Genomic DNA, 25,176 nt, shown 5'->3' with positions numbered 1-25,176 from the left:
AAGTCAATAAACGAAGAGGACAGTTGTATAGTGGCTCAAAGGGAGCGCACATCAAATATGCAAGAACCAGATTCAAGTCCCTCTGCGGCTAGGCCGGAGTCGACGATGGACCCGAAAGGGCGGGTAGGCCTCCCACACCCTCAGCTGTGTCGCGCAACAGGCTACAGGAAGGCGAAGAGCGATTGGGCTTCTTTGACTTCTTGTGCTGCACCTTACCTGACTCCGAGTGTTAAGACTCCGTCGAATGATGGTGATGCAACTCCACGACCGGTCCCTCGACCTCCCACGGGACCGGGACCTAGAACGGCACACAGCCGACTCCCGGGCTTCCAGCAACTTCCGTGACTGCTCACGCAAAGTTTTCGGAGCCAGGGCCCGGCATTCGGGGCAAGAATCGGAGTTGTGGTAGTACCCCAGGCATAAGAGACACTCCTGGTGCAGGTCAGTCACAGACATCATGCAGGGACAAGCCGCGCAAGATTTAAAATCGGGCATCCCTACACACCAGGAGTCAAAGTCTCAAAAAACAGAGACAAAAGACCCAAAAAAAAACAGTCAAAAATTGACTGGGGGTACCGCTCTCTCCAGATATGCGCTTGATGGCACGGAAAAAAAGAACAGACATTTGAGCGCATCCAAGTAGCTACAGCGACGTCATCTCGGCGACTGCAACGAAAGCGACGTACGCGGAGCCACACGACGACGCCTACCGGCGCGTAGGGGTACTGCTGACGAAACCTTTCCTGATCCAGTCGACCACCTGGGGGTAATTCTAAGGTAAGGAATCTATCAATAAATTGTTTCTTTCAGATGTTTTGCTTGTACTATCAATCTTGCAATAGTTGCATAGGTGACAGTTGAACCTGTGTTGGTATGTGAGTAAGCAACAAACTGTTTTTTTTCCCTTACTTGTTCTGTGTTTTGCAGATAGTACAGTAGGGTTCTCGTTACATCCAGGGTGTGGAGGCTTTTTTCTGCTTTAGTTTTCTTTGAAGTAAACTGGCAAGATGATTTTTTGATTTAAGCGATACTTAGTTACCACCTTTGGTAAAAACTGTTTTTAAGATTTCCTTATCCTTGTGGATTTGAAAATAGTGTTCTTGTATAGTTAATGCTTGTAGTTCACTTACTCTCCGTAGTGATGTTATTGCAATGAGAAAAGCTGTTTTGAGAGTAATATGTTTAATGTCCGCTGTAAGCAACTGTTTAGGCTGCTTAGCAGGTCTGCTGTGACATTGTCTAACCCTGGTACATGTACTGTTTGCAGATTGATTTGCTGTGGTATTACCCATTGCCAGATATCTTGCGCATGTTTGCTCAGGGCAAAGGACTTCGTTCCACCCTGTTTGTTCAGGTAAAACATTGTAGTTGTGTTGTCTGTTTGTATTAGAATGGTCTTCCCCTGATCCTGTTTCTAGAATGCTTTGAGTGCCAATAGAACAGTTTTAATTTCAAAGAAATTATGTGTTTCGTGGAGTCTTCTTCGCTCCATTGACCATGAACCTGTAGCTGGTTCAGATGCGCTCCCCAACCGTTGAGGGATGCATCCGTGGTGATTGTCACAGATGGAGTTGTGTTCCTGAAAGGTCGCCCCTGTGCTATGTTGTGGGATGCCCACCATTGTGTCTCTGCTTGTACCTTTTGTGTAACAACCACTACAACCAACTCCCTGTGGCTTGTGACCAGCTGTTGGAGAGCCATTCTTGGAATGGTTGCATGTGTAGACGAGCGTGAGGGATGAGTGGGATGCATGATGCCATCATGCCTATAAGTTTCATTACCATCCTCACTGTCAAAGACGGTCCCTTCTGGTAGTGGGCTGTTTCTTTGTAGATAGCTTGTATCCTGTTCTGTGTGGGATAAGCCTTTGCATCCTTTGTATTTAGTGTTGCTCCCAGGAAGATCTTCTCCTTTTCAGGGTTTGTTGATTATTTTTTGTGGTTTATTGCGAAACCTAGACCTTGTAGTGTTTGGAGTGTCTTCTGAACATGATTGTGGCATATTTGTTTTGTGCGTCCTCTTATTAGCCAATTGTACAGGTAGGGGTATACGTGGATCTTTTCTGTTCTTAGGTATGCGGTCACTGCAGCCAAACACTTTGTGAACACCTGTGGAGCCGACTTTATTCCGAAAGGGAGTACCTTGATTTGGTAATGTGTTCCGTTGTGTTTTTTGTTCATTGGAATATGTAAATAGGCATTCTTGAGATCTATTGTTGCTAGAAAATCTCCTTTTTGGATTTGTGGGATTATTTCTTGAAGGGTACACCTTTTGAAGTGTTGTGCCAGTATGAACTTGTTTATGAATCTTGAGTCCAAAATTGTCCTTAGGGTTAGGTCTTGTTCAGGTTTAAGTAAGTATTATGAGTAGTTTCCTGTGTGCCATTCCTGTTTTGGTACGGTTTCTATTGCCTGTTTTAGAGACAATTCTATGATCTGTGTTTTGCAGTATTTGTTCTGATTTTGATAATCTTCTTATCCTTGGTGGATTTGCAAGGGGGGTTTTGGTTAGCTCTATGCAATGTCTCTGTTGTACCATATTTAATATCAATTTGACTGTTGTGGTCCTGTCCCACTGGTTGTGGAAAAAGGATATTCTTCCCCCCCACTGGTGTTGTGTTTTGTGTGGGTCCTTTTTAGTGTAGAAGTCAGTTAGAGGTATTACTTCTCCCTCTAGAAGTTTGGCCTCTTCCTCAGCCAGTTCTCGAAAGGGCAGCTTCTGTTGCTGCCAGCACTGGTAACTAGATTTTTGACCCATCAGTTGGCTTGTGTTTTGCTGGTTTTGGCTGAAGCTGCCTATTCCTGTGGTCTTTTTGTTAGAGAAATCTATTCTTTTGAAAGATCCACTTTGTGGCAGGGCCCCCATTGCCCTTGCTGTTTCATTATCCGTTTTAATCTGTTGAAGGGATTCATCCACTTCTTTGCCAAATAAATCTTGCCAGTTAATCCAGAAATCCAGAGCCTGGCATGTCTTCGGAGTATGGTTCCCGTGCACATTTGCCTGCTTACGGTATCTGCTGCATCTAGTGCAGATTTTAGGCATGTGTTAGCTACATGTCTTCCCTCTTGGACAACTGCTCCTGCTCTTTTCTTGTCCTCCTCTGGAAGTTTGTTTATAAACTTCTCCATTTCATCCCACTGTTGGTGGCCATATCTGTTCTGCAGGGCATTTGAGTTGGCAATTTGCCACTGCTTTGCTGCTTCTTTCTCCGTTCTTCTACCCACCAAGTCCATCCTTTTGTTCTCCTTTTCTGGTAGAGGTCCTGTGTTGGAGGCTGCGTTAGCTCTCCTTCTGTCTGTTACGATGAATGAATCTGGTGTAACATTTCCCTGTATATAATTAGGGTCTTTTGAAGAGGGTTTGTATTTTTTTCTTCACTCTAGGAGTTACCCCTCTGTTAGATGCTGGCTCCTTGAAGGCCTCCTTGCCTTGGTCCAGAATACTTGGCAACCTGGATAGATATTATATTCCCTTTGTTGCAGGGGCCAGGGTTTCCAGGAGGAAACATGTATCCCCCTTTTCTTCCTCTAGGGGTACCCCAAACTGGCTTGCAATCCTTTTTACAATTTCATTGTAGGAAGCAATGTCATCTGGGGGTATTCTTTTGAGGGTAGTTGCAGATTTCCTCCTCTGGACTCTCAGTGTTGTGATCGTTGCACTCGTCCTCAGAGTTCTCTTCGATATCCTCCTCCTCCGGAGCGTTTCCATATTTCTCTGGATCTTCGTCTCGAGGTTCCGCCGTCGGTGGAGATTGGAGGATAGTATCTTCCTCTTAGTCTACATCTTCAGCGTCAACGGTTTCCGGTCGATACTCCTTTACTGATTCTTCGAATTCCTTTTTTCTTTGTAACAGCGCAGCCATTTCTTCCTCGAGTCCTCTTTTCGACTTTGAAGGCCCTTTAGGCGTCGGATGCCAGGGTCTTCCTTTTCTTTTCAGCGGCAACGTTAGTTTTCAACGTCATGGACTTTTTTGCAGGTTTGTTGTTGTAGACCCTTGACTTTGAGGTCTTGTGCGATCTCACCTCTTCGGCAACCCTTGGGTGGGTGCCATGGGTTTCTTTTGATGAGGGCTGACCTTCGATCGCCTTTTTTTTCGGCGCCGGGGCTACCTTGGCTGTTTTGTTTTGTGGCCCTTCGGTTCCGACGGATCTTTAGGTCTTACCGTCTCCGTCTTCTTCTTCGACTCCTTCGCCTTCTTTTCGGCGCAGCTTTTTTCTGTGTCCTTTTCTAGAACTTAGATATTGATTCTGCAAGACCTGCATGCTCATCTTGGTCGCTCCAGAAACCCATCTCCCTCATGGAAGGTTTTTTAGTTGGCTTCGGCAGGAACGCTGCACAGGCCTCTCAGTTTTTATCCTGGTGATCCTTGGGTAGGCAGAGGTTGCACACGGTGTATGGATCAGGCGGTGCGTATTTGTGATGGCACTTTGGGCAGAATTTAAAAGGGGCCTTCTCCATGGCCCCTACCTCGCCATTTGTGGCCCGAAGTGGTCCTCTGTTGTTGAAAAGGAGTAGTTTCTGTCCTGTAACTCCAGTTCTGTAGTAGGGGTATCTCTGTTATAGTCATAATCTAGTGAATAGTCCCGCCCATGTGCGTGGACCCCGGCAATCCAAAATAATCTCTTAAATTGTCAAAATAATGCTGAAACTGCAAGGACACTTAAGAGAGAATTTAAAGACAAATAATGCAGCCTATATCCAGAGGCTACACTGTCCAGTACTTAAACTAGAAATTCCACCAAAAAACACCACACACAACACAGCCTGCCAGTTTCTACCATAGAGAAACTTGCCTCCCCCAGTCAAAGACTCTGGAATGATAGAGAGGAAGGTAGGGACAGACAAGCCCCATAGGCTGCCATTATGTGGCTTAAATAGGATACTGTGCCTTTAAGAGAACTTTCCAGAACTTCTCCCAGTATCCCAGAATGCATAGCAGGTCCCTCTACTTTCAGTTCTTTTTGAAGGCGAAGCACGCCAGACCTGTAGCATTCTATACATGATGAAATATCTCCACCGGGGAGGAGGGCGGGCGCTTATGACTAGAACAGAGATACCCCTACTACAGAACTGGAGTTACAGGACAGAAACTACTCCTTCTGTAGTAGGGGATCTCTGTGTATAGTCATAATCTAGTGAATAGAATGGCAAGCCCATCCCCACACCAAAGCGGCGGTGGAGAATAATACATAACGCCACTAGTGTGCGAACAAATTCGCCAGCGAAGCCTGCCCAACCTGAGCGTCTGCCCTGGCGTCAGTGTCCAGGCAGTAATGCTTAGCAAAGGTATGAACCGACTTCCAAGTGGCTGCCTTGCAGATTTCAGCAATCGGCACGTTACGGAGCAGAGCCGTTGTGGCGGCTTTGCCCCTGGTGGAATGAGCCTTAGGCTTACCTCCTAAGGTCTTGTTAGCCTTTTGATAACACAATTGTATGCAGGACACAATCCACCTAGAGATGGACTGCTTAGAGGTCGCAAGACCCGTCCTGACCGATCCATAATTGATAAACAACTGGTCAGACCTACGAATATCTTTGGTTTTATCCAGATAAAATTTCAACACCCTCCTAACATCCAGGGAATGGAGAGACCTCTCCGCTGGGGATGAAGGGTTCTGAAAAAACGTAGGCAAAGGTATAGTCTGGTTGACATGAAAATCAGAAATAACCTTGGGAAGAAATTTAGGGTGAGTACGCATAACAACCTTAGCAGCATGAAATACAGTATAAGGTTCATTACAACACAAAGCCTGAATTTCACTCACCCTGCGGGCCGATGTAATGGCCACGAGGAACGCCGCCTTCCAGGACAGGTGCTGCAACGAAGCCTTATGAATAGGTTCAAAAGGCTCCTTCATCAATCCGGACAGCACCACATTCAATTCCCATGAAGGCGAGGGAAGCCTGACAGGAGGGAATACTTTCTTCAAACCTTCCAGAAAATCTTTGATCACGGGGATCTGGAAAAAGGAAGTCTGTGAAGGGCATTTCCTGTAGGCAGTCAATGCAGCCAGATGAACCTTAATGGAATGCACATTAAGGCCAGACTGCGCCAAATGTAAAAGGTAAGGAAGGATGACATCTTCCTTACAGGTCGTAGGATCATGGTTCTTAGACTGGCACCAGATACAAAACCTCTTCCACTTGTAAGCATATGAAGTCCGAGTGGAAGGTCTCTTAGACTCCTTCAGTATGTCCATGCAATCATCGGGCAGATTCAGATGGCCATATTGCACTATCTCAGGAGCCATGCCGCCAAACTCAAAGACGAGAGGTTGGGGTGTAACATCCGTCCCCCGAACTTCGTGAGAAGGTCCGGCCTGCAACCGAATGTGAGGAAGGAAAGACCGGTGAAGAAGGTCCGTGAACCACCACTGCCTGGGCCACTCCGGGGCGATGAGTATCATCCGAGCTCTGGACCGAGCCAGCTTGATGAGCACCGCCGGAATCAGGGGAATGGGAGGGAAGGCGTACAGAAAGCTGTTTGTCCAGTCGATCCATAGCGCATTCCCCAGCGTCCCTTGCTGGAAGTAGCTGGAGGCGAAGTCTCTGCACTTGCTGTTTTCGGTGGTGGCGAACAAATCTACGTCTGGAGTTCCCCACCTTGCGAAGACTTCTCCTAGTACTTCGTCGTTTATGACCCATCCGTGGTTTTCCTGAACCAGTCTGCTCAGTGCGTCTGCCTGAACATTCTGCACACCTGGTAGATGGGTGGCCGTCACCGTCAGTCCTCTGGCTAGGAGCCAGTGCCAGATCGCCTGCGCCTCCTATGACAGAGTGCGTGATCTCGAGCCCCCCTGCTTGTTGAGGTAATACATCGTGGTGGTATTGTCCGTCTGTACAAGCAGAGAGTTGGTCCGGAAGGACGGAAGAAAGGCCTTCAGCGCCAAGTGAACAGCCCTGAGTTCCAGGAAATTGATGTGATAAGTGGCCTCCATCGGTGACCACGTGCCCTGAATCTGTAGAGTCCCGGAGTGCGCTCCCCATCCCAGAAGAGACGCATCCGTCACGACAGTCTGCGTGGGAATGTCCTTGTGAAAGGGAACCCCTCTGAGAAGATTCTCCGCCGAACACCACCACTTCAGAGACTGAAGAGCATGCAGCGACAGACGAATCTTGTCGTCCCAGGATCCTTTCCTCTGATCCCACTGGTCCTCCAAGCACTCCTGCAGCGGTCTCATGCGCAGCCGTGCGTGTGCTGTCAGGAAGATACAAGAAGCCATCGATCCCAGTAGAGAAGACACCGTCCTCACTGTTGTAGATGGAGCCATCATAAGAGCCTGAGCCTTCCGAAGGAGTGATAATTGTTGCTCTTCCGAAGGAGACACGCTTGCTGACAGCGTATCTATGGAGGCCCCCAAGTACTGTATGCATTGGCCCGGAGTCGGGACAGACTTGGCCATGTTGATGTGCAGCCCCAGCTTGTTCAAGAGAACGCACGTCTTCTGGAAGTGTGCTCGCGCTTCCGAGAAGGAGGATGCCTTGATCAACCAATCGTCCAGGTACGGGTAGACAAACACCTTGTTCTTTCTCAGGTGTGCTGCCACCACCGCCATGCACTTCGAGAACGTTCTCGGCGCAGACTTCAGTCCGAATGGGAGTACTGTGTATTGATAGTGATTGGTGCCGACTTGGAACCGCAGGAACTTCCTGTGTTTGTGTGCAATGGGCACATGGAAGTAAGCATCCTGTAGGTCTATAGCGCAAAGCCAGTCTCCCTGTTGCAACTGAGGGTAAATCTGATGCGAAATTTTTCTCTGCAAATCCATTTGTTTGCCTGTCGCAAGTCCAGAATGGGCCTGAACTCGTTCTTGTCCTTCTTGCGAACCAGAAAGAACCGGGAGCACAGACCTCTTCCTCTCTGAGACAGAGGTACGTCTTCTATCGCTCTTTTCCTCAACAGTATATCCGCTTCCGCCTGAAGCTCGCGCAGCTGAAACTGCGAGCTGACCAGCGGAATTGCTGGAGGAGGGCTGGTGAACCGAAGACTGTATCCATTGCAAACAATATTCAGCACCCACTTGTCCTGAGTAATTTTTTCTCCACTCTGCCAGAAAAAATTGAATGCTTCCCCCTACCGGAGTGGGTAACGGATCCGGGGGAAGTAGGTTCCTAGGGCCTAGACCCAGCCTGGCCCTTGGGCGCTGGGGCCGACTGCTGGCCACCTCTGCCCTTCTGGCGCTTCTGGAACGGCTTACGGAACTGGTTTTGCTGTTGAGATTGTCCCGCAGCTTGTCCCCGTCCTCGGCCTTGCCCGCCGTTGGAAAGGGCGGTACTGCTTCTTGTTCTCTTTAGGCTTCTCTAGGCCCACAGCCGTCAGCGTCTCCGCCTCCGCCTTCATGCGGGCCATCTCATCGTCCGCATGCTTCCCGAAGAGGGTCTCACCGGAGAACGGGAGATTGGCCACCCTCAGCTGCGCGTCCGGTTTCAGGGACGTAAGCCGGAGCCATGCGTGGCGCCTTTGGTTGATTCCGTGGCAAATACCGTGAGCCGCCAACAGTGAAGAATCCGCCGCCGCGGTGATGATCTGGTTGGCCACCAGCATACCCTCACTCAATACTTCCATGAAGTCTTCACGCTTCTCCCGAGGTAAATGCTCCGCAAATCGCTCAAGGGAGTCCCAGAGGGCGCGGTCGTATCGGCCCAACAAGGCCGTGGCACTCGCCGCTTTCATGGAGGTAGCGGAAGTGCTACAACTTTTCTCCCCGCCGAATCCATCCACCTTGATTCCTTATCCGGGAGAACCGTGGAGGAAGGAGTGGTGGCATGCTGCTTGCGGGCCGCCGTCACGATGACGGAGTCAGGAGGAGGTTCCGTTCTCAAAAAGGCCGGATCCGAATCGGGGGCCCGGTACTTCCTCAGTAATCTGGATGGAGCCGCCTTCGTCACCACAGGGGTGAGAAACAGGGCCATCGCCGGTTCCTCCAAACCCGGCACCAGAGGCAGGAGGGGACGAGACAGATGTTTTTGATGTAAAGTCTCAAAAATGACTGACGTTTTCGGAGTCGGTACCGTCAGGGATATGCCCAACTTCGCAGCGCCCCGTAAAAGGACGTCATGGAACGCCGCCAGGTCGTCTATCAGGGAAACCCTCGTGTCCGGCGACCCCGAGAGGGTAGGAGAGTAGTCCCTTGACCTAGAGGACCTCGTGTGCGAGCGAGATTCGCGCCTCCTATGGCGGTGTCTCGATCTTGTGGATGATCTGCGTCGCGATCTCTCCTTCCTCCCAGAGCGAGAGCAAGACCTGCCTGGTCGTGGCCGCCCCTTCTGCTTCCGTGGAGGGGTCTTCCTAGGTTCCTCACGGGGCTTGGGCTTCGGGGTCCCCTTAGGAGGAACAGGCAGGGACGGCAGTGAAGTGGACCTCGGAGGAGGAACCACCGGCTGCGGGGTGAGTCCATGTGGAGGGACCGGAGGAGGAGGAGGGTCTCCTGAAGGCAGTGGAGGATTGGATGGAAGGTCCTCCTTAGGAACAGGAGGAGGAGGAGGAGTCGGAGTCCTGGGACGAGATGGTGTGTACACTTCTGAGTACACCGAGCCCTGTGATCCTTTAGGCGAAGGGCGCGGGGAGCCATGTCCATCAGCGGGAGACCGCTTCCTCTTGCGTCTTCCACTCGAAGCAGCGTGACTCCTGGGACTAGAATCCCTCTTGAGCCGTTTCGGAGAGGCTGACCGACTCCTAGACGCTGACCGTCGTCTGCTGCGCTTGTCCGGCGTCGAACGACGCTTCCTCGACTCCGGCGCCGATCGCCGTCTCCTCGGCGTCGACCCTCTTTTCCTCGGCGTCGAACGTCGGGTCCTCGACGCCGATCTTGTCTTCCGCGACGTCGTACGCCGTCTTCTCGACGTCGAGCGTCCCGTCTGACGATGAACGTCGCCGTCCTCTTGAGTCCCTCGACGGCGATCGACGGTGTCGCCTTGACGGCGATCGACGGTGTCGCCTCGATGGAGAGCGCCGATGCCTCTTCGACGGCGAGCGTCGATGTTTGTCACTACGTCTCCGGCGTCGGTAGGAAGACCTTGACGAAGACTGACGTCGGCGGTGGCTTCGACGGCGACTTCCCCTTTGACGTCGAGTTATCACGTCGTCTCGACCCTGAGCCCCCGGGGAGAAGGGGAGCACGCCGCCGTCATCCCTCTCGACGTCGTCGTCGATGCAATCGACGTCGACGGAGACCGGGACCGTTTGCCGGACTTCCTGCCTCCGGGGTGCCCCCCAGAGGCCTCGGCAGGGGCAGAGGGAGCCTTCCCAGCCTGCCCAGACCCACCTGTAGTCTGCAGACGCTTCTCCTCAAGGCCGTCAAGCCTGATCTTCATCCTGTCCCTCAGAAGCCGAGCAGAAAATTGCTGGCAGATGGTACAATCCTCAGGGACATGATCCTCACTCGTGGCCTTCTTCCTCCCACATGCTGGGCACTGAACAAACAGGCCAGGCATTTTAGAGCCCTAAAACGCCTAAAACAGCACACAAACGGGGAAGAGAACACCAAGAAGTAAACTGCAACACTATTTGAAGACAAAAGTGTCAAAAAATATTCAATAAACCCCTGAAAAGGGGAGAGCTCAATGCCAGGGTCCTGTTAGCAGGAGCCGGAAAAAAGAACTGAAAGTAGAGGGACCTGCTATGCATTCTGGGATACTGGGAGAAGTTCTGGAAAGTTCTCTTAAAGGCACAGTATCCTATTTCAGCCACATAATGGCAGCCTATGGGGCTTGTCTGTCCCCACATTCCTCTCTATCATTCCAGAGTCTTTGACTGGGGGAGGCAAGTTTCTCTATGGTAGAAACTGGCAAGCTGTGTTGTGTGTGGTGTTTTTTGGTGGAATTTCTAGTTGAAGTACTGGACAGTGTAGCCTGTGGATATAGGCTGCATTATTTGTCTTTAAATTCTCTCTTAAGTGTCCTTGCAGTTTCTGCATTATTTTGACAACTTAAGAGATTATTTTGGATTGCCGGGGTCCACGCACATGGGCGGGACTATTCACTAGATTATGACTATACACAGAGATCCCCTACTACAGAAAGGGCTGCTCTGCTTCTGTCTACGACTATGAGTCGTTGATCGATCTCTTCTTGTTGATCCTTTCGATGACGATCTTCTTTTATTTAAGTTTTTTAGGGAAAACGCAAACTCTCTTTGGAGCTTCCAGACCCAACAGCGGAAAAAAGAATCTGTAGAAGGCCACCGCACACGTCGACCACCAGGATACCGTCTGACGTCACACAGGGGACGTACCGGGCACCAAATGGTGGTCGACAGCGACCAAAACAAGAAAAAAAAGAAAAAGAATTCCGGACCCAAACACTAGATGGCGGAATGATGCACGGCATGTGAATCCAGAAAAGGATTCACGCTATAAAGCTTGTATTTAGAAAAACAAAGCAATTAACATGTACAATATTACATCATCACTACTTACCCAAGCCAATAATGGCTTTTGTCTGGACCTCTTCATCTGAATGTTTAGTAAAATACAGCAATAGCTCAAGAACTTTATCTCTTATGTTTACCTATCAAAGACAAAGTAGAGACGAGTCAGAATTATAAATCAAACCGCTGTACAAAACAATAATGCTGCATCTTGACTGGCTCATAGCATCTCAAACTGTGACTTTCTGCTTGACAGTTGCAACTCACATTACTAAGTTTCCAAAACAGCAAACAGTAAAAATCATAAAGTTCTACTAAAGAAGAGAGATAACATTTCTTACATAGTGTGAGTGTGTGTCTGTGCGGGAGGGGATGCTGCTGCATATCACACCCTTCAAATCCTTTACTTTCCTGAGAAGTGTGCTATATATGGAGATGGAAATGCTACTCATTTTCCGATACAGGTTCCAGATTGAGAGAATCCTAACACAATCTTTATATTATCATGGGCTCATCTTATATAGTGTTACCAGTCTGAGGAAATTAATCTAAACAGGGCAACCATCACAATTTTTACGGTTTTCAAATGGTTGCCACATTTTACAGATTATTCTTTAATCTTGTATAGTGAGTACCAATCCAAATAGGGTTTGTAGGAGAGTAGGGTCTGCAATCCTATGGTCACCCCCGATTTTTGCTTTGTGCTTCACTGGTTTACGACTTTCCCTGGCTGTGGGCCTGCTAATCAGACCCACAGCCTAGCTGTTCTCTCTCTAAATTGACAAGCATGTACCTTAGGTGCGTTTACCGATTGGTACTGGGCCACCTTATCAGTCCCTGTACAGCATACCTTTCCAGGGCATAGGTGTACCCAGGGCCTACCAGGGGCCTACCAGGGGCTGAAGCATGTATTATGCCACCCCTGGCTGGCCATCCAAATCTGACAACTAGCTGCACGACAGCTGGGGCAAGGTGGTGTAATCACCCTTTGCTTTAGATATAGTATCTCTATATCTAACTCTAAAATGGGCACATATATTCCCTTCAGTCACTCCTATGGCTGGCCTTATCAATCCTGAAGGCAGAGTGCCTGGAATTGTGTGAGATGGTGCTCTGGCATGAGCTGAGCCCGTTTGCAGCTTGCGGAACCAAGTCCTAATAGCTGTTCCATGATAACGCTATACCATATACTCTTAAGTGCATTATGAACCTCGCGGTCAAATGCTAACTTTGGCATAGCATTATCAAAACATGTCGAGTAAGGTGTCATACGAATTGGAATACTAAACCCTCGCCAATTCTGGCGACGGGGTTAGCATTCCACCCTTCTAGAGGGACACGACATGTATGTAACTGTGAACCCCGGTTAAAGTTAACTCGAGCCTCAGCATCACAAAATGGATGCTACCACCACAGACACAAGTCTGACCTCCTGCTGCTGGGAGTCCTTCCAGCGAGGGAGGTTTAGACAAAAGGTTTCCTGCCTGGGGAGGTGCGAGCACCACCCCAGACAGGATTTTGTGTATTAGGTAGGACAGGGCTCAAAGGAATGAGACATGCCTGGGGCACACAAGGTGCCCTGTGCATACACCGGTCAGAACCAGTTCCTGGGGCACTCCAGCCCCAGAGCTGGCGCAAGACCGGACAAAGGAAAGGGGATGTAACCACCCCCCTTCCTGGTCCCACCCAGAGGAGGGACCTAGTCGTAGTGCAGCCCCCTTTAGCCGGATAAAGGTAGGAGCTGGTCCCATTCCAAATTAGATTATCCTGAACAACTTCCCAAGAAGAAACTCTGGACTTCGACGTTCTGCTCCACAGAAGACTGAAGATATCTCCCTTGTGGGCAAGGAGTGTCCACCCTGCACCAGCAGGCACCATCAGCGTACAGCGGCTTCCCTTTGTCGTCTTCCTGCAAGGATCCAGACTTCAGAGCCCGAAGAGACCCGGATTCCCAGACCTCTCCGACCTCTACCCACATCTGCAGCACAGCTGAGACCCGTGGGTGCGACGAGACACGTGGGACCGGCCATCTTGGAAGAAGCAGCACTTTGCTCCAGCACGACTTCAGAGGCATCCTCGTCCAAGTGCTTTGGGGACTGAGAAGCCCCGACCCCGAGCAGCTCCTGCATCGAAGATCAGCCATCCAGCATCCACGAGATCTGCGTGGGGCCCTTCTGCCTGGTTGCTGCTCGACATGTTTTGCTAATGCGATACCAAAGTTAGCAAATAACCGCGAGGATTATAATGCACTTAAGAGTATATGGTACGCATTATCATGGAACAGCTATTAGGACTTGGTTCCGCAAGCTGCAAACGGGCTCAGATCATGCCAGAGCACCATCTCACATAATTCCAAGCACTCTGCCTTCAGGATAGTTAAGGCCTGCCATAGGAGTGACTGATAGGAATCTATGTGTCCACTTTAGGGTTAGATATAGAGATACTATATCTAAAGCAAAGGGTGATTACACCACCTTGCCCCAGCTGTCGTGCAGCCAGTTGTGTCAGATTTGGGCGGCCAGCCAGGGGTGGCATAATAGATGCTGCAGCCCCTGGTAGGCCCTGGGTACACCTATGCCCTGGATACCTAAGGTATGCTATACAGGGACTGATGAACAAGTTACTTACCTTCGGTAACGATATATCTGTAAGAAACAGTAGTTAGTATTAGATTCCTTACCTTAGAATATCCCCAGGCGTCAGTCTGGATCCGGAAACTTTTGCGTAGCAGTACCCCTGCGCGTCGGTATGCGTCGTCTGCAGGCGTCCCCTGCGGCTCCGCGTCCGTCGTCGGCGCTGTGATGACGTCGCTGGAGTATATAGAACCCGCCTCCGCGCGCTGACGTCAGTTCTTTGTACACAGATTTTCCGTGCCAGAACACGCAGAGCCATGTGAGAACCAACACTGGTGCCATTTGAAACTAGGGCCCTGAAAGGGATGTCCTTAACCCTAGGTATCAGTTCGCAGAACGGGGAGGATGGGTGGGGCGGTAAGGAATCTAATACTAACTACTGTTTCTTACCAGATATATCGTTACCGAAGGTAAGTAACTTGTTCATCTCAAAGAAACAGGTTAGTATTAGATTCCTTACCTTAGAATAGATACCCCAGCAATACCAACCCCGGTGGTGGGTCTGCGAACCAATACAATCCTACACCAGAAAGTCCTGGAGAACCGAACGGCCAAAGAAGCCGTCCCTCCGGACTGGACTGTCAAGGCAGTAGTGCCTCGCAAAAGTGTGCAGCGAGGCCCACGTAGCCGCCTGGCAAATGTCCAGCAAAGGGATTCCCCGGCCCAGGGCAGTAGTAGCCGCCGTGGCCCGCGTGGAATGGGCCCTCAGCCCAACAGGAGGCTCCTTCCGAGCCAAAGAGTAGCACGCTTTGATGCACAGAACGACCCACCGAGAGATGGTCCGTTTATGTACCACCCGTCCCTTCTCCGCACCCACGTAGCCAACAAACAGTTGGTCATCCACCCGGAACTAGCGTGTGCGATCCATATAAAATGAAAGCGCACGTTTTGGGTCGAGACGATGGAGCCGCTCTTCATCCTTTGAAGGATGCGGAGGCGGGAAGAAGGAAGGGAGGGTGATGGACTGCCCGATGTGAAAAGCAGAGACAACTTTGGGCAGGAAAGAAGGTCTAGTCCTCAGAACCACCTTGTCTGGATGAATGGACATGAAAGGAGGTTTGACAGAAAGAGCCTGGAGCTCACTCACTCTACTGGCAGAGGTGATGGCAACCAGGAAGGCCGTCTTTAACGTCAGGAGACTGAGAGGGCAGGAATGAAGTGGCTCAAAGGGAGCACACATCAAGAAGGTTAGAACCAGGTTCAAGTCCCACTGAGGCATCATAAACGGAACAGGTGGATACATGTGTGTGATGCCTGTAGGAGAGTAGGGTCTGCAATCCTATGATCACCCAGATTTTTTGCTTTTGTTTCACTGGTTTACGACTTTCTCTGGCTGTGGGCCTGCCCATCAGACCCACAGCCTGGCTGTTCTCTCTCTAAATTACAACATGTACCCTAGGTGCATTTACCAATTGGTACTGGGCCACCTTATCAGACCCTGTAACTCAGGGCATAGGTGTACCCAGGGCCTACCAGGGGCTGAAGCATGTATTATGCCACCCCTGGCTGGCCTCCTAAATTTGACACAACTGGCTGCATGACAGCTGGGGCAAAGTCGTGTAATCACCCTTTGCTGTAGATATAGTATACCTATATCTAACCCTAAAAATGGACACACAGATTCCTATCAGTCACTCCTATGGCAGGCCTTGACAATCCTGAAGGCAGAGTGCTTGGAATCGTGTGAGATGGTGCTCTGGCATGAGCTGAGCCCGTCTGCAGCTTGCGGAACCAAGTCCTAATAGCTGTTCCATGATATCGCATACCATATACTCTTAAGTGCATTATAATCCTCGCGGTTAAATGCTATCTTTGGTATTGCTTTATCAAAACATGTCGAGTAAGGTGTCATACGAATTGGAATACTAACCCCTCGCCAATTCTGGCAACGGGGTTAGCATTCCACCCTTCTAGAGGGACACGACATGTATGTAACTGTGAACCCCGGTTAAAGTTAAACGAAGCCTCAGCTCCACAAAATGGATGCTGCCACCACAGACACGAGTCTGACCTCCTGCTGATGGGAGTCCTTCCAGCGAGGAGAGCTTGGACAAAGGGTTTCCTGTCCGGGGCGGTGCTAGCACCATCCCAGACAGGGTTTTGTGTATCCTGGGTAGGCAGGGCTTTACAGGGAGGTGACTGCTGAGTGGCACCCCGGTGCTCACTACGCATAGGCCGGTCAGAACCAGTTCCAGGGGCACCCCAGCCCCTGGCCTGGGGAAAGTCCGGCATGGGAGAGGGGTGTAACCACCCCCCTCCTAGTCCCACCCATAGGCAGGACCTAGTCACCGGGTCAGCCCCTTTTCTTAGTATAAAGTTAGGAGCGGGCCCCCTGTTCAAATTAGATCATCTTTGGAATCAAGACACGACTTTCTGCAAAAGGACTTCAAGATTTCTTCTTCAAGATTCTCCCTTGTGACTAAGGAGTAGTCACCCTGCATCCGCAGGCACCATCTTAAGAACACTGCGGTCTGCTGCAAGTCCTTCCTCAGGAATCCGACGACACAGCTCGACGAGGCCCGGCTTCCCTGGCACCTCTGACCTCTAACTCACCTCTACAGCCAAGCTGAGAACCGTGAGTGCGACGAGACCTCGAGGGACCGACGATCGCCAAGACTGCACGACTTCTTTACAGCACGCCCGCCGAGTAACCCTCTGGTGAGTGCTTTGGGGTCTGAGAAGGCCCGACCCTGAGCAGCTCCAGCACCGAAGACCAGCCTCCCAGCATCTCCACGATCTGCGTGGGGCCCTTCTGCTTTTTGCTGCTCACCGCGTTGTTTGGCTACTAGCCCGCTGGCTTGTGGCCTTCTTAACGACGCCCGACGACATCACTGCTGCTGGTCTGGTTGCTCCAGACTGGCCCTTGCTCCCTTCCAAGAGAGGAGCACCCCGGACCCTCCTGGTCCACTCAAGACGCCATTTTAGGTCCACCGCGTGGGCTTGAATTAGCCAAGGCTTTGTTGCCCAATCCTGGGTCCAGCGACGCCGACAGCTTCATCCATCGTGGGACAGCTCGCTCCTCCATCCTGGTCGCCGACAACGCCTCCTGGTCCGTGAGATCTGCAGAGCACAGCGTCGCCCACTCACCTAGTCGAGGTGACTACCATCCGGTGCCCTCCTGGTGCCACCTGACTACTGGCTAGTAGTCACAAACTTAGTCCCCTCTGCTTTCAGGTGTCATCCATCTTCGATCCAGGCTTGGATCACTTCGAACAATCTTCACTGGTCGCCTGCCAGCAACTTCTTTCTTCAGGCTCCTGGTTCGTCAACAAGGATGCCCGACGTCTTTTCAGACCTATGCAGCTGCAGCCCCTGGGCTAGGTAACTTCGGCATTTCGGTGCCCCAGCATAGCCTCACTATCCAAGGGTCAGGATCCACTGTCGTTTCGATCTACCTTATCGGGTTCGCCCGAGAACACTAACTTTGCTTTTACTAGCTCCCATAGACTTTGTCCCGCATCCCGCGTGAGCGTGCACACTCTGCACCCGAGTCCCCTAGGCCTCCTACTAGTAATCTGAAGGTTCAGTAACGTAGTCCTAGCGATTCCAAAGCCTATTAGTCCAGTACTTACCTGCTAGTAATTTCGCATTCCACTTCCATAGTATATGGTTTTCCGTGCCCCTCGGGCATTTGTGTAAATTGTGCAACTTGAAGTATTTTCGTAAGAGTTTTGTTGTGTGCTTAGTACCCTGTCCTCATAAAGAGTACAGGGCTGTTGTGACTTAAATAAATACACTGTTTATTTTCATAACACTTGTGTGGTGTCCTTTCGCTTGGTGTTCAAGGGGTATATGTGATGGTATAACAGCTGGCTTAACACGCCCTCTAGAGCTTAGCCCAAAGACTGCTCGTATCCACGCTACTAGGATAGCTGGTCTATAAGGTTGACTTACAACCAATCATCAATAAGGGTTGTTTGGACTGATACATAGTGATCACTAGAATAGTGAGCACTGCATATCAGGCCAACTTCTCACAGAGGGATTGTAGGGAAAGCTCACCACTCATTGAAAAAGATTCCTAAGGACTGCTTGACCAACAGCAGCGTCGTCCCGTCCTGCGGACTCCAGGCAGTAGTGCTTTGTGAAGGTAGGTGTACTGCTCCACGTTGCCGCCCTGTATATGTCTTTGATAGCCACTCCAGAGGAAACAGCCACCGACGATGCAACAGATATTGTGGAATGCGCACAGACTTTTCTGTCCAGGGGCTTGCCTGCCTCCTGATAGCAGAATTGAATCGCACTAGAGATCCAGCGAGAAATGCCACTCTTTGCTAAAGGAAACCCCTTCCGTGGTGCGCTGTAGGACACAAATAACTGCGATGACTTTCTAAAGGACCTTGTGCGTTCTAAGTAGAATTTCAAGCATCTTTGAACGTCCAAAGAATGTAATGTCCGCTCTGCCGGAGTAGAAGGCCGCGGAAAAAATGACTTTAAGATCAAGGGTTCATTCAAATGGAATTCAGATGGCACCTTCGGTATAAATTTCGGATTGGTGCGAAGGATAAGCACATCTTTTTTTAATTAAAGGAAAGGATCCACAATTGAAAGTGCCTGGAGCTCACTAACTCCTCTTGCTGATGTTATCGCTAAGAGGAGGGCCAGTTTCCAAGACAGGAATTTCAAGTCTGCCTTATGAACCGGCTCAAACGGAGCTTTCATGAGTACAGACAACACTAGGTTGAGCTGCCAAATTGGTGGGGGTGGGCGAACTGGAGGATACATCCAAAACAAGCCTTTCAAAAACTGTTTAACAATTCGAGAAGACCATAGGGACGGGCCTGAAGAAGTGCGCCGAAACCTCGATATGGCAGCAAGATGCACCTTTACAGAAGAATGTGCCAACCCAGATTTAGCCAATGATAGTATATATGGCAAGATTTGATGAGGCAGGGATTTGAAAGGATGGAGACCTTGTCTCCGACACCACAGGCAGAATCTTTTCCATTTTGCCTTGCATGTTTTATTAGTGCTTGGTGCTCGAGCCTGGGACAAAACCTCCCTACACTCCTTGGGGAGAGTCAGATGACGGAACTCTCTGTGTTCAGGAGCCACGCTGTCAAGTGTAGTGACTTCGAATGGGCGGTCCAGAATCTTGTTTTGGACCTCCTGACTAAACCAGGTGGCTCGCAACCAGCCCTGACGGCGCAACACCGCCGACCCTGCCAAGGCACGAAAAGCCGTAGAAGCTATATCCATAGCAATATCAATTACTTCGAAGGATGATTGTTCTCCCTCCATCAGTACTCTCCTGGCCGCTTCCTTTGATGAGTCTGGCAGTTGTTCCACAAATGGCTTCAAGTCACACCACATCTGGCGGTCGTATCTGCCTGGATTGGCTAAAGCATTTGCTGCTCGAACAAGCAAGCTGGCCATGGAAGAAAACCTCTTCCCCACGTTATCCAAGCACCTACCGTCCTTGTCCGGAGGCGTAGTCAGAGGCGTTGATGGGATTTTGGATTTGCTCTGTGCTGTCTGCGAGATTACCGAATCAGGCTTAGGTTGTCCAAGAGGACACGCAGGGCTGCCATCTGGAGCCTTATATTTCTTCTCCAGACGGGGAAGAACAGGGATGACAGTGGCTGGATTCTGCATGATCTTGATCCCTTCATCCCACACATGCTCAATTATGGGAATGGATCTGACAGATTTTCTGAATTGTTCTTTGAAATCATATAGGAAACAGTCAGACTGCTCCGTTGTAACTGGCAGTCCGAACCTTTTCGATGCTCTTGCCATGAGGTTATGGAACCCCCCCCAATATCTGCTGGCAGCGACACAGACGTATCCCGTACAGTGGCGTCCGGATCTTGCAACCCACTGTCACCGGGATCCAAGTCTGAGTCCTGCAATGGATCAGTCAAAGGATCTACATGTACTTCCTCATCGGAAGATGTATCCTGCAGAACGACATTTGTTGGTTTAGGGTCCGTTGTCCGTGATAGTACCGCTAGTATTACCACTGGTGGTGTCCGAGGTACCACCTGTGTTGGAGGTAGCATGACAACTGGCTGCGCCTGTGGCAGCACCGGAGCAGGAAGTCGTTCAGGCTGTACTGTAGATTGTGATGGAAACCTGGTCCTGTGGTCCTGTAGTCCTGCAGCATCATTTGTAAGTCAGAGACTAGAGAGGCCGGCTTGGCCACCATATCCTGGCCCAACCCTGGAGGACGTCGCTCAGGAGGAACATAGTGATGCACCTGTTGTTCATACGCATGCTCATAGTATTCCTCTGTGTCAGTCTCTTGTAATTTTACATTCAAATCAGAGGGACTGTAGGTATCCCCATTGTAGGAAGGTGGATACCCGACTATGGTTGCCTCCAACTTTTTGCCTGGGGTTTTGCTGGTTTTACGACTTAGTTGGCCTGGGACCCTGCCAATCAGGACCCCAGGCCTACTGCTCTCTCTGTAAAATGGATTCCATGTACCGTAGGTACATATCCAATTGGTACTGGGCCACCTTATCAGACCCTGCAACTCAGGGCATAGGTGTTCCCAGGGCCTACCAGGGGCTGCAGCATGTATTATGCCACCCCTGGCTGGCCATCTAAATCTGACACAACTGGCTGCACGACAGCTGGGGCAAGGTGGTGTAATCACCCTTTGCTATTGATATAGTATACCTATATCTAACCCTAAAATGGACACACAGATTCCTATCAGTCACTCCTATGGCAGGCCTTGACAATCCTGAAGGCAGAGTGCTTGGAATCATGTGAAATGGTGCTCTGGCATGAGCTGAGCCCGTTTGCAGCTTGCGGAACCAAGTCCTAATAGCTGTTCCATGATAACGCATACCATATACTCTTAAGTGCATTATAATCCTCGCGGTTATATGCTAACTCTGGTTTCGCTTCATCAAAACATGTCGAGTAAGGTGTCATATGAATTGGAATACTAACCCCTCGCCAATTCTGGCGATGGGGTTAGCATTCCACCCTTCTAGAGGGACACGACATGTATGTAAGAGTGAACCCCGGTTAAAGTTAACTAAAGCCTCAGCATCACAAAATGGATGCTGCCACCACAGACACAAGTCTGACCTCCTGCTGCTGGGAGTCCTTCCGGCGAGGGAGGCTTGGACAAAGGGTTTCCTGTCAGGGGCGGTGCTAGCACCAACCCAGACAGGGTTTTGTGTATCCTGGGTAGGCAGGGCTTTAGAGGAAGGTGACTGCAAGTGGCACCCCGGTGCTTACTATGCATCTGCCGGCTAGAACCAGTTCCAGGGGCACACCAGCCCCTGAGCTGGGGAAAGTCCGGCATGGGAGAGGGGTGTAACCACCCCCCCTTCCTGGTCCCACCCATGGGCAGGACCTAGTCGCGCGCCAGCCCCTTTTCCTAGTATAAAGATAGGAGCGGGCCCCCTTCCAAATTAGATCATCTTTGAATCCTGAAACTACTTTCTACGAAAGGAACTCAAGACTTCTTCTCAAGATTTCTCCCTTGTGACTAAGGAGTAGTCACCCTGCAGCAGCAGGCCCCAACTAAGTATCTTGCGGTTTGCTGAAACGTCCTCCTCCGGAATCAGACTGCCCAGCTCGACGAGACCCGGATTCCCTGCCCTCTCTGACCTCAACCTGCCTCTACAGCACAGCTGAGATCCGTTGGTGCGACGAGACCAGAGGACTCGGCGACCATCAGGACCAGCACGACACTGACCTAGCACGACCACCGAGGGACCCTCGAGTGGGTGCACTGGGGTAAGAGAAGCCCCAACCCCAAGCAGCACGAGCACCGAAGACCAGCCCCCCAGCATCCACGAGATCTGCGTGGGGCCCTTTTGCTTCTGTGTCGCTTGCCACGTTGTCCGGTCACTTGCCCGTTGGCTAGTGACCCTCCAGACGACGTCCTACGTTTGTTTCACCGCTGGTCTAGCTCCTCTAGACTAGCCCTGGTCTCCTCCTGAAGGGGGCCCTCCTCGGACCCTCCTGGTCCACTCAAGACGCCATTTTGTGTCGCCACGTGGGCTTGCCGTAGCCAAGGCTTGTTGCCTCCTTCACCGGATCCAGCATCGCCAGCAGCAGACATCCGACGTGGGACAGCTCGCAGACCTCCAGCCTGGTTGACATCAGCGCCCTGGTCCGTGCAGCAGAAGAATCCAGTGTCACCTCTTCGCCTGTCTGAGTGACCTCGTCCGGTGCCATCCTGGTGCCCACCTAATCACTGGCTAGTGATTCAGAACTGAGTCCCCTCTGCTTACAGGTACTCTTCTTCACTGATCCAGTCCTTGGATCAGCCCGGAACATCTTCACTGGTCGCCTGCCAGCAACTTCCACTTCAGGCTCCTGGTTCGTCAACGAGGATTCCCGACGACACTTGAACCCTATGCAGCCGCAGCCCCTGGGCTAGGTAAACTGAGTACCATGGTGCTCCAGCGTAGATCCACTCTCTAAGTGTCTAGATCCACTTTCGTTTTTGACCTACCTAGTCGGGTTCGCCCGAGAACACTAACTTTGCATCTACTAGCCTCCATAGACTTTGTCCCGCATTGCGCGTGAGAGTTTCCACTCTGCACTATGCCTCCTGCTTCTAATCTAAGGGTTCAGCATTGTAGGCCCAGCGTTTCTAAAGTCTCAGAGTAGTACTTACCTGCTAGTAATTTAGCATTCCACTTTTGTAGTATATAGTTTTTCGTGCCCCTCGGGCATTCTTGTAAATCGTGCAACTTTCAGTATTTCTTTAAGAGCTTTGTATTGTGCTTAGCACCCTGTCCTCATAAAGAGTCCAGGGTTGTTGTGTTCTAAATAAATATCCTTATATTTTCATAACAACTTGTGTGGTGTCCTTTCACTTGATGTTCAAGGGGTATATGTGATGGGATAACAGCTGGCTTAACACGCCCTCTAGAGTTTAGCCTAAAGGCTGCTCTTGTCCATGCTACTAGGATAGCTGATCTATAAGGTTGACTTACAACCAATCATCAATAAGGGTCGTTTGGACTGATACATAGTGATCACTAGAATAGTGAGCACTGCATATCAGGCCAACCTCTCACACCCATAATGGCCTCCAAATTCCTCCTCTTCATCCAACTCTCATCCAGAAGCATTGATGGTGGAAGAGACGAAAACCGCCTAGGAGACGTCATTTCTGGAGTAATTTTCTGTTTTTGTAATGGAAACTGTAATTTTTGACCCGTCGACTGCCTAGTCGACGACGTCGTCGGAGCCACCGTCGTCGACGGAATAGTTGATGGGATCGTCGACAGCACACTGGACTTCGTCGACGGAGTCTTTATCGTCGTAGACGGCATTATCGTCGACGGTTTCGTAGTCAAGCTAGTCGTCATCACCATTAGCGTCGAAGTCTTCGTCGTTGACGAGGCTGTCGACAGCACCTTCCCAGACACCATCATCGACGACGAGGAAGAAGTCATCGTTGACGAACAACGAGGTACCTTAAACGCCGGCGGAGTCGTTGACCCCGCCATCGTCGACAGTCCCGTCGATGGAGTCGATGAAATAGTTGAAATTTTAAGGGAAGGAATCGTCTTCGACGTACCACATGTTTTCGTCGTCGACGGAAGCCGTTTTTTCTCAGGCATGGTCCCTGGAGTAACTGCAACGTGTTTTTCGCCAGTTTTCTCCTTTTTGGACGGAGGAGAAGTGATAGAAACCTATTTTTGTCCTTTGCGGGTGTGTCCAACCCAGTAGCCTGTCCCAGCCTCTCCTTTTCACTTCCGTGAGGAGATTTCATTGGACCAGCCCTCTCAGACCTGTCAGAGATCTTATGAGGGGCCTTGATAGGGGGCTCGGCTGAAGTAGAGGGAGGAGACCTACCCCTCTTCTTTGATCTCCTAGAGGAAGACATAGAAGTAGAATCTTCCACATCCGATGAGAGCACCTCCTTCAGAGTCTTCATCTTCTGCAGCCAGGTCAGAAGCCGGCCCTCCCTGTCTCGCAATGTCTTAGTAGAGAAGGTTCTACAAATTTTGCGGTCTGTGGCCTTGTGGTCCGGGTATAAGCAATAAATAAAGTTCTCATGCTTATCTTCTACAAAAAGCCTCTTTTTCCCACAAGACACACAGGACCTGAATAAAGCCTTCTTTTCCTTGTCAGACATAGTTGAATTGTAGATGAAAAGTTGAAGAAATAAGTTGAATAGAATGGAAAACTGAGCAGAGCTCAGTGGAGACTCCCTAGCACAACATGCGGTAGAAAGAGTCTCTGAGGCTCTCTCAGGAAGGTTCTGATTGGTGGTTGTGGAATGTTTGGGCTCTTTTACACAAAGAGGGTGATAGGCTACAAAATGAGATGAGGCCTAGGCCTGGTTTTCTCTTTTGTACCTATGGTTATGATAATTTTTTTATTTGAGACAGGCATTTTCAATAAAAGGATTTATTGAACAGTCTTCTTTCTCATGCAAGAGAGGTGAACTGCTACAATTGTTAGACAGAATGCAAAGTATAATGCGTACAGCAAGAATAGTATTATAAAATGATACTGCAATAGCATTGTATGTTGCTATGACATGTAAAAATACATACATAAATAACACAGGCTAAAATACTCAACTGATGCTTCTAAAGCACGCCTACCCCAATGTACCTAACTTAGGTCTAGTACCAGGGAAGAAGTAAGTGCCGCTTAGCATAAGTTATAGTTCTGCCAAGAATTGCCAAAGGTTTCTCTAGGTTCTAATCAGCTCCATGCCTTAGAATGAAAGAGGTTGTTATCTCTGTCTCGGGACTCGATTTCCCAACACCCCGCAAGGGGAGTCAGAAACACTGGAGCTGTATTCTCAGCAGGAAAATGTCAGCTTCATTGTCAGTGCATCAGCTGGAGAGTCGGCTTCCTTTGGCACTTGCTGTAGCGAGCTGCATTGGGCAAGTAGGTAGTCGAACTGCACCAAATCACACCGTCCTTTGCTATAGCAAGTGAAGGTATATTTAAACCTTGAAGGTGTAAGGAATGCCATTTTTGAAGTAAAGTCGGGAATGTGAACGTCATGGAGTAACCCTTAAGGAATAGTTGTTCATGCATAATAAATGAGTTCTTGGAGAAATCAATATCCAAACAGGGGGTAGTCCCTTACAGCTTAAGAGCCTGGTTTTCCTAGTACTCGTCGTGACGTAGATGAACGGATGGAAGTAGCCATGCCTGTATTTGGGTAGCATGGGCTATGCCTAAATAAGGACTGGATTTCTATGCCTATATAGGGGCAACGCGTATTGT

At 50.0% G+C, this 25,176-nt stretch overlaps 1 protein-coding gene across 2 annotated transcripts in view; it reads right to left on the bottom strand.

Annotated features, from left to right (window-relative positions):
- NIPBL (NIPBL cohesin loading factor) overlaps positions 1-25,176 on the bottom strand; it is a 1,086,041-nt gene that overhangs the window by 248,205 nt on the left and 812,660 nt on the right. For both annotated transcript variants that reach the window (XM_086960544.1, XM_086960543.1), the window contains exon 29: positions 11,418-11,508. In XM_086960544.1, coding sequence (XP_086816670.1) covers positions 11,418-11,508 — 91 coding nt within the window. The remainder of the gene's footprint in view (positions 1-11,417; positions 11,509-25,176) is intronic.

This window comes from Lissotriton vulgaris, chromosome 3_1, assembly GCF_964263255.1.
Source record: "Lissotriton vulgaris chromosome 3_1, aLisVul1.2, whole genome shotgun sequence".
NCBI classification, from domain to species: domain Eukaryota; kingdom Metazoa; phylum Chordata; class Amphibia; order Caudata; family Salamandridae; genus Lissotriton; species Lissotriton vulgaris.
Note: the sequence above shows the minus strand (reverse complement) of the source record. Positions and strands in the feature narration are given on the sequence as shown.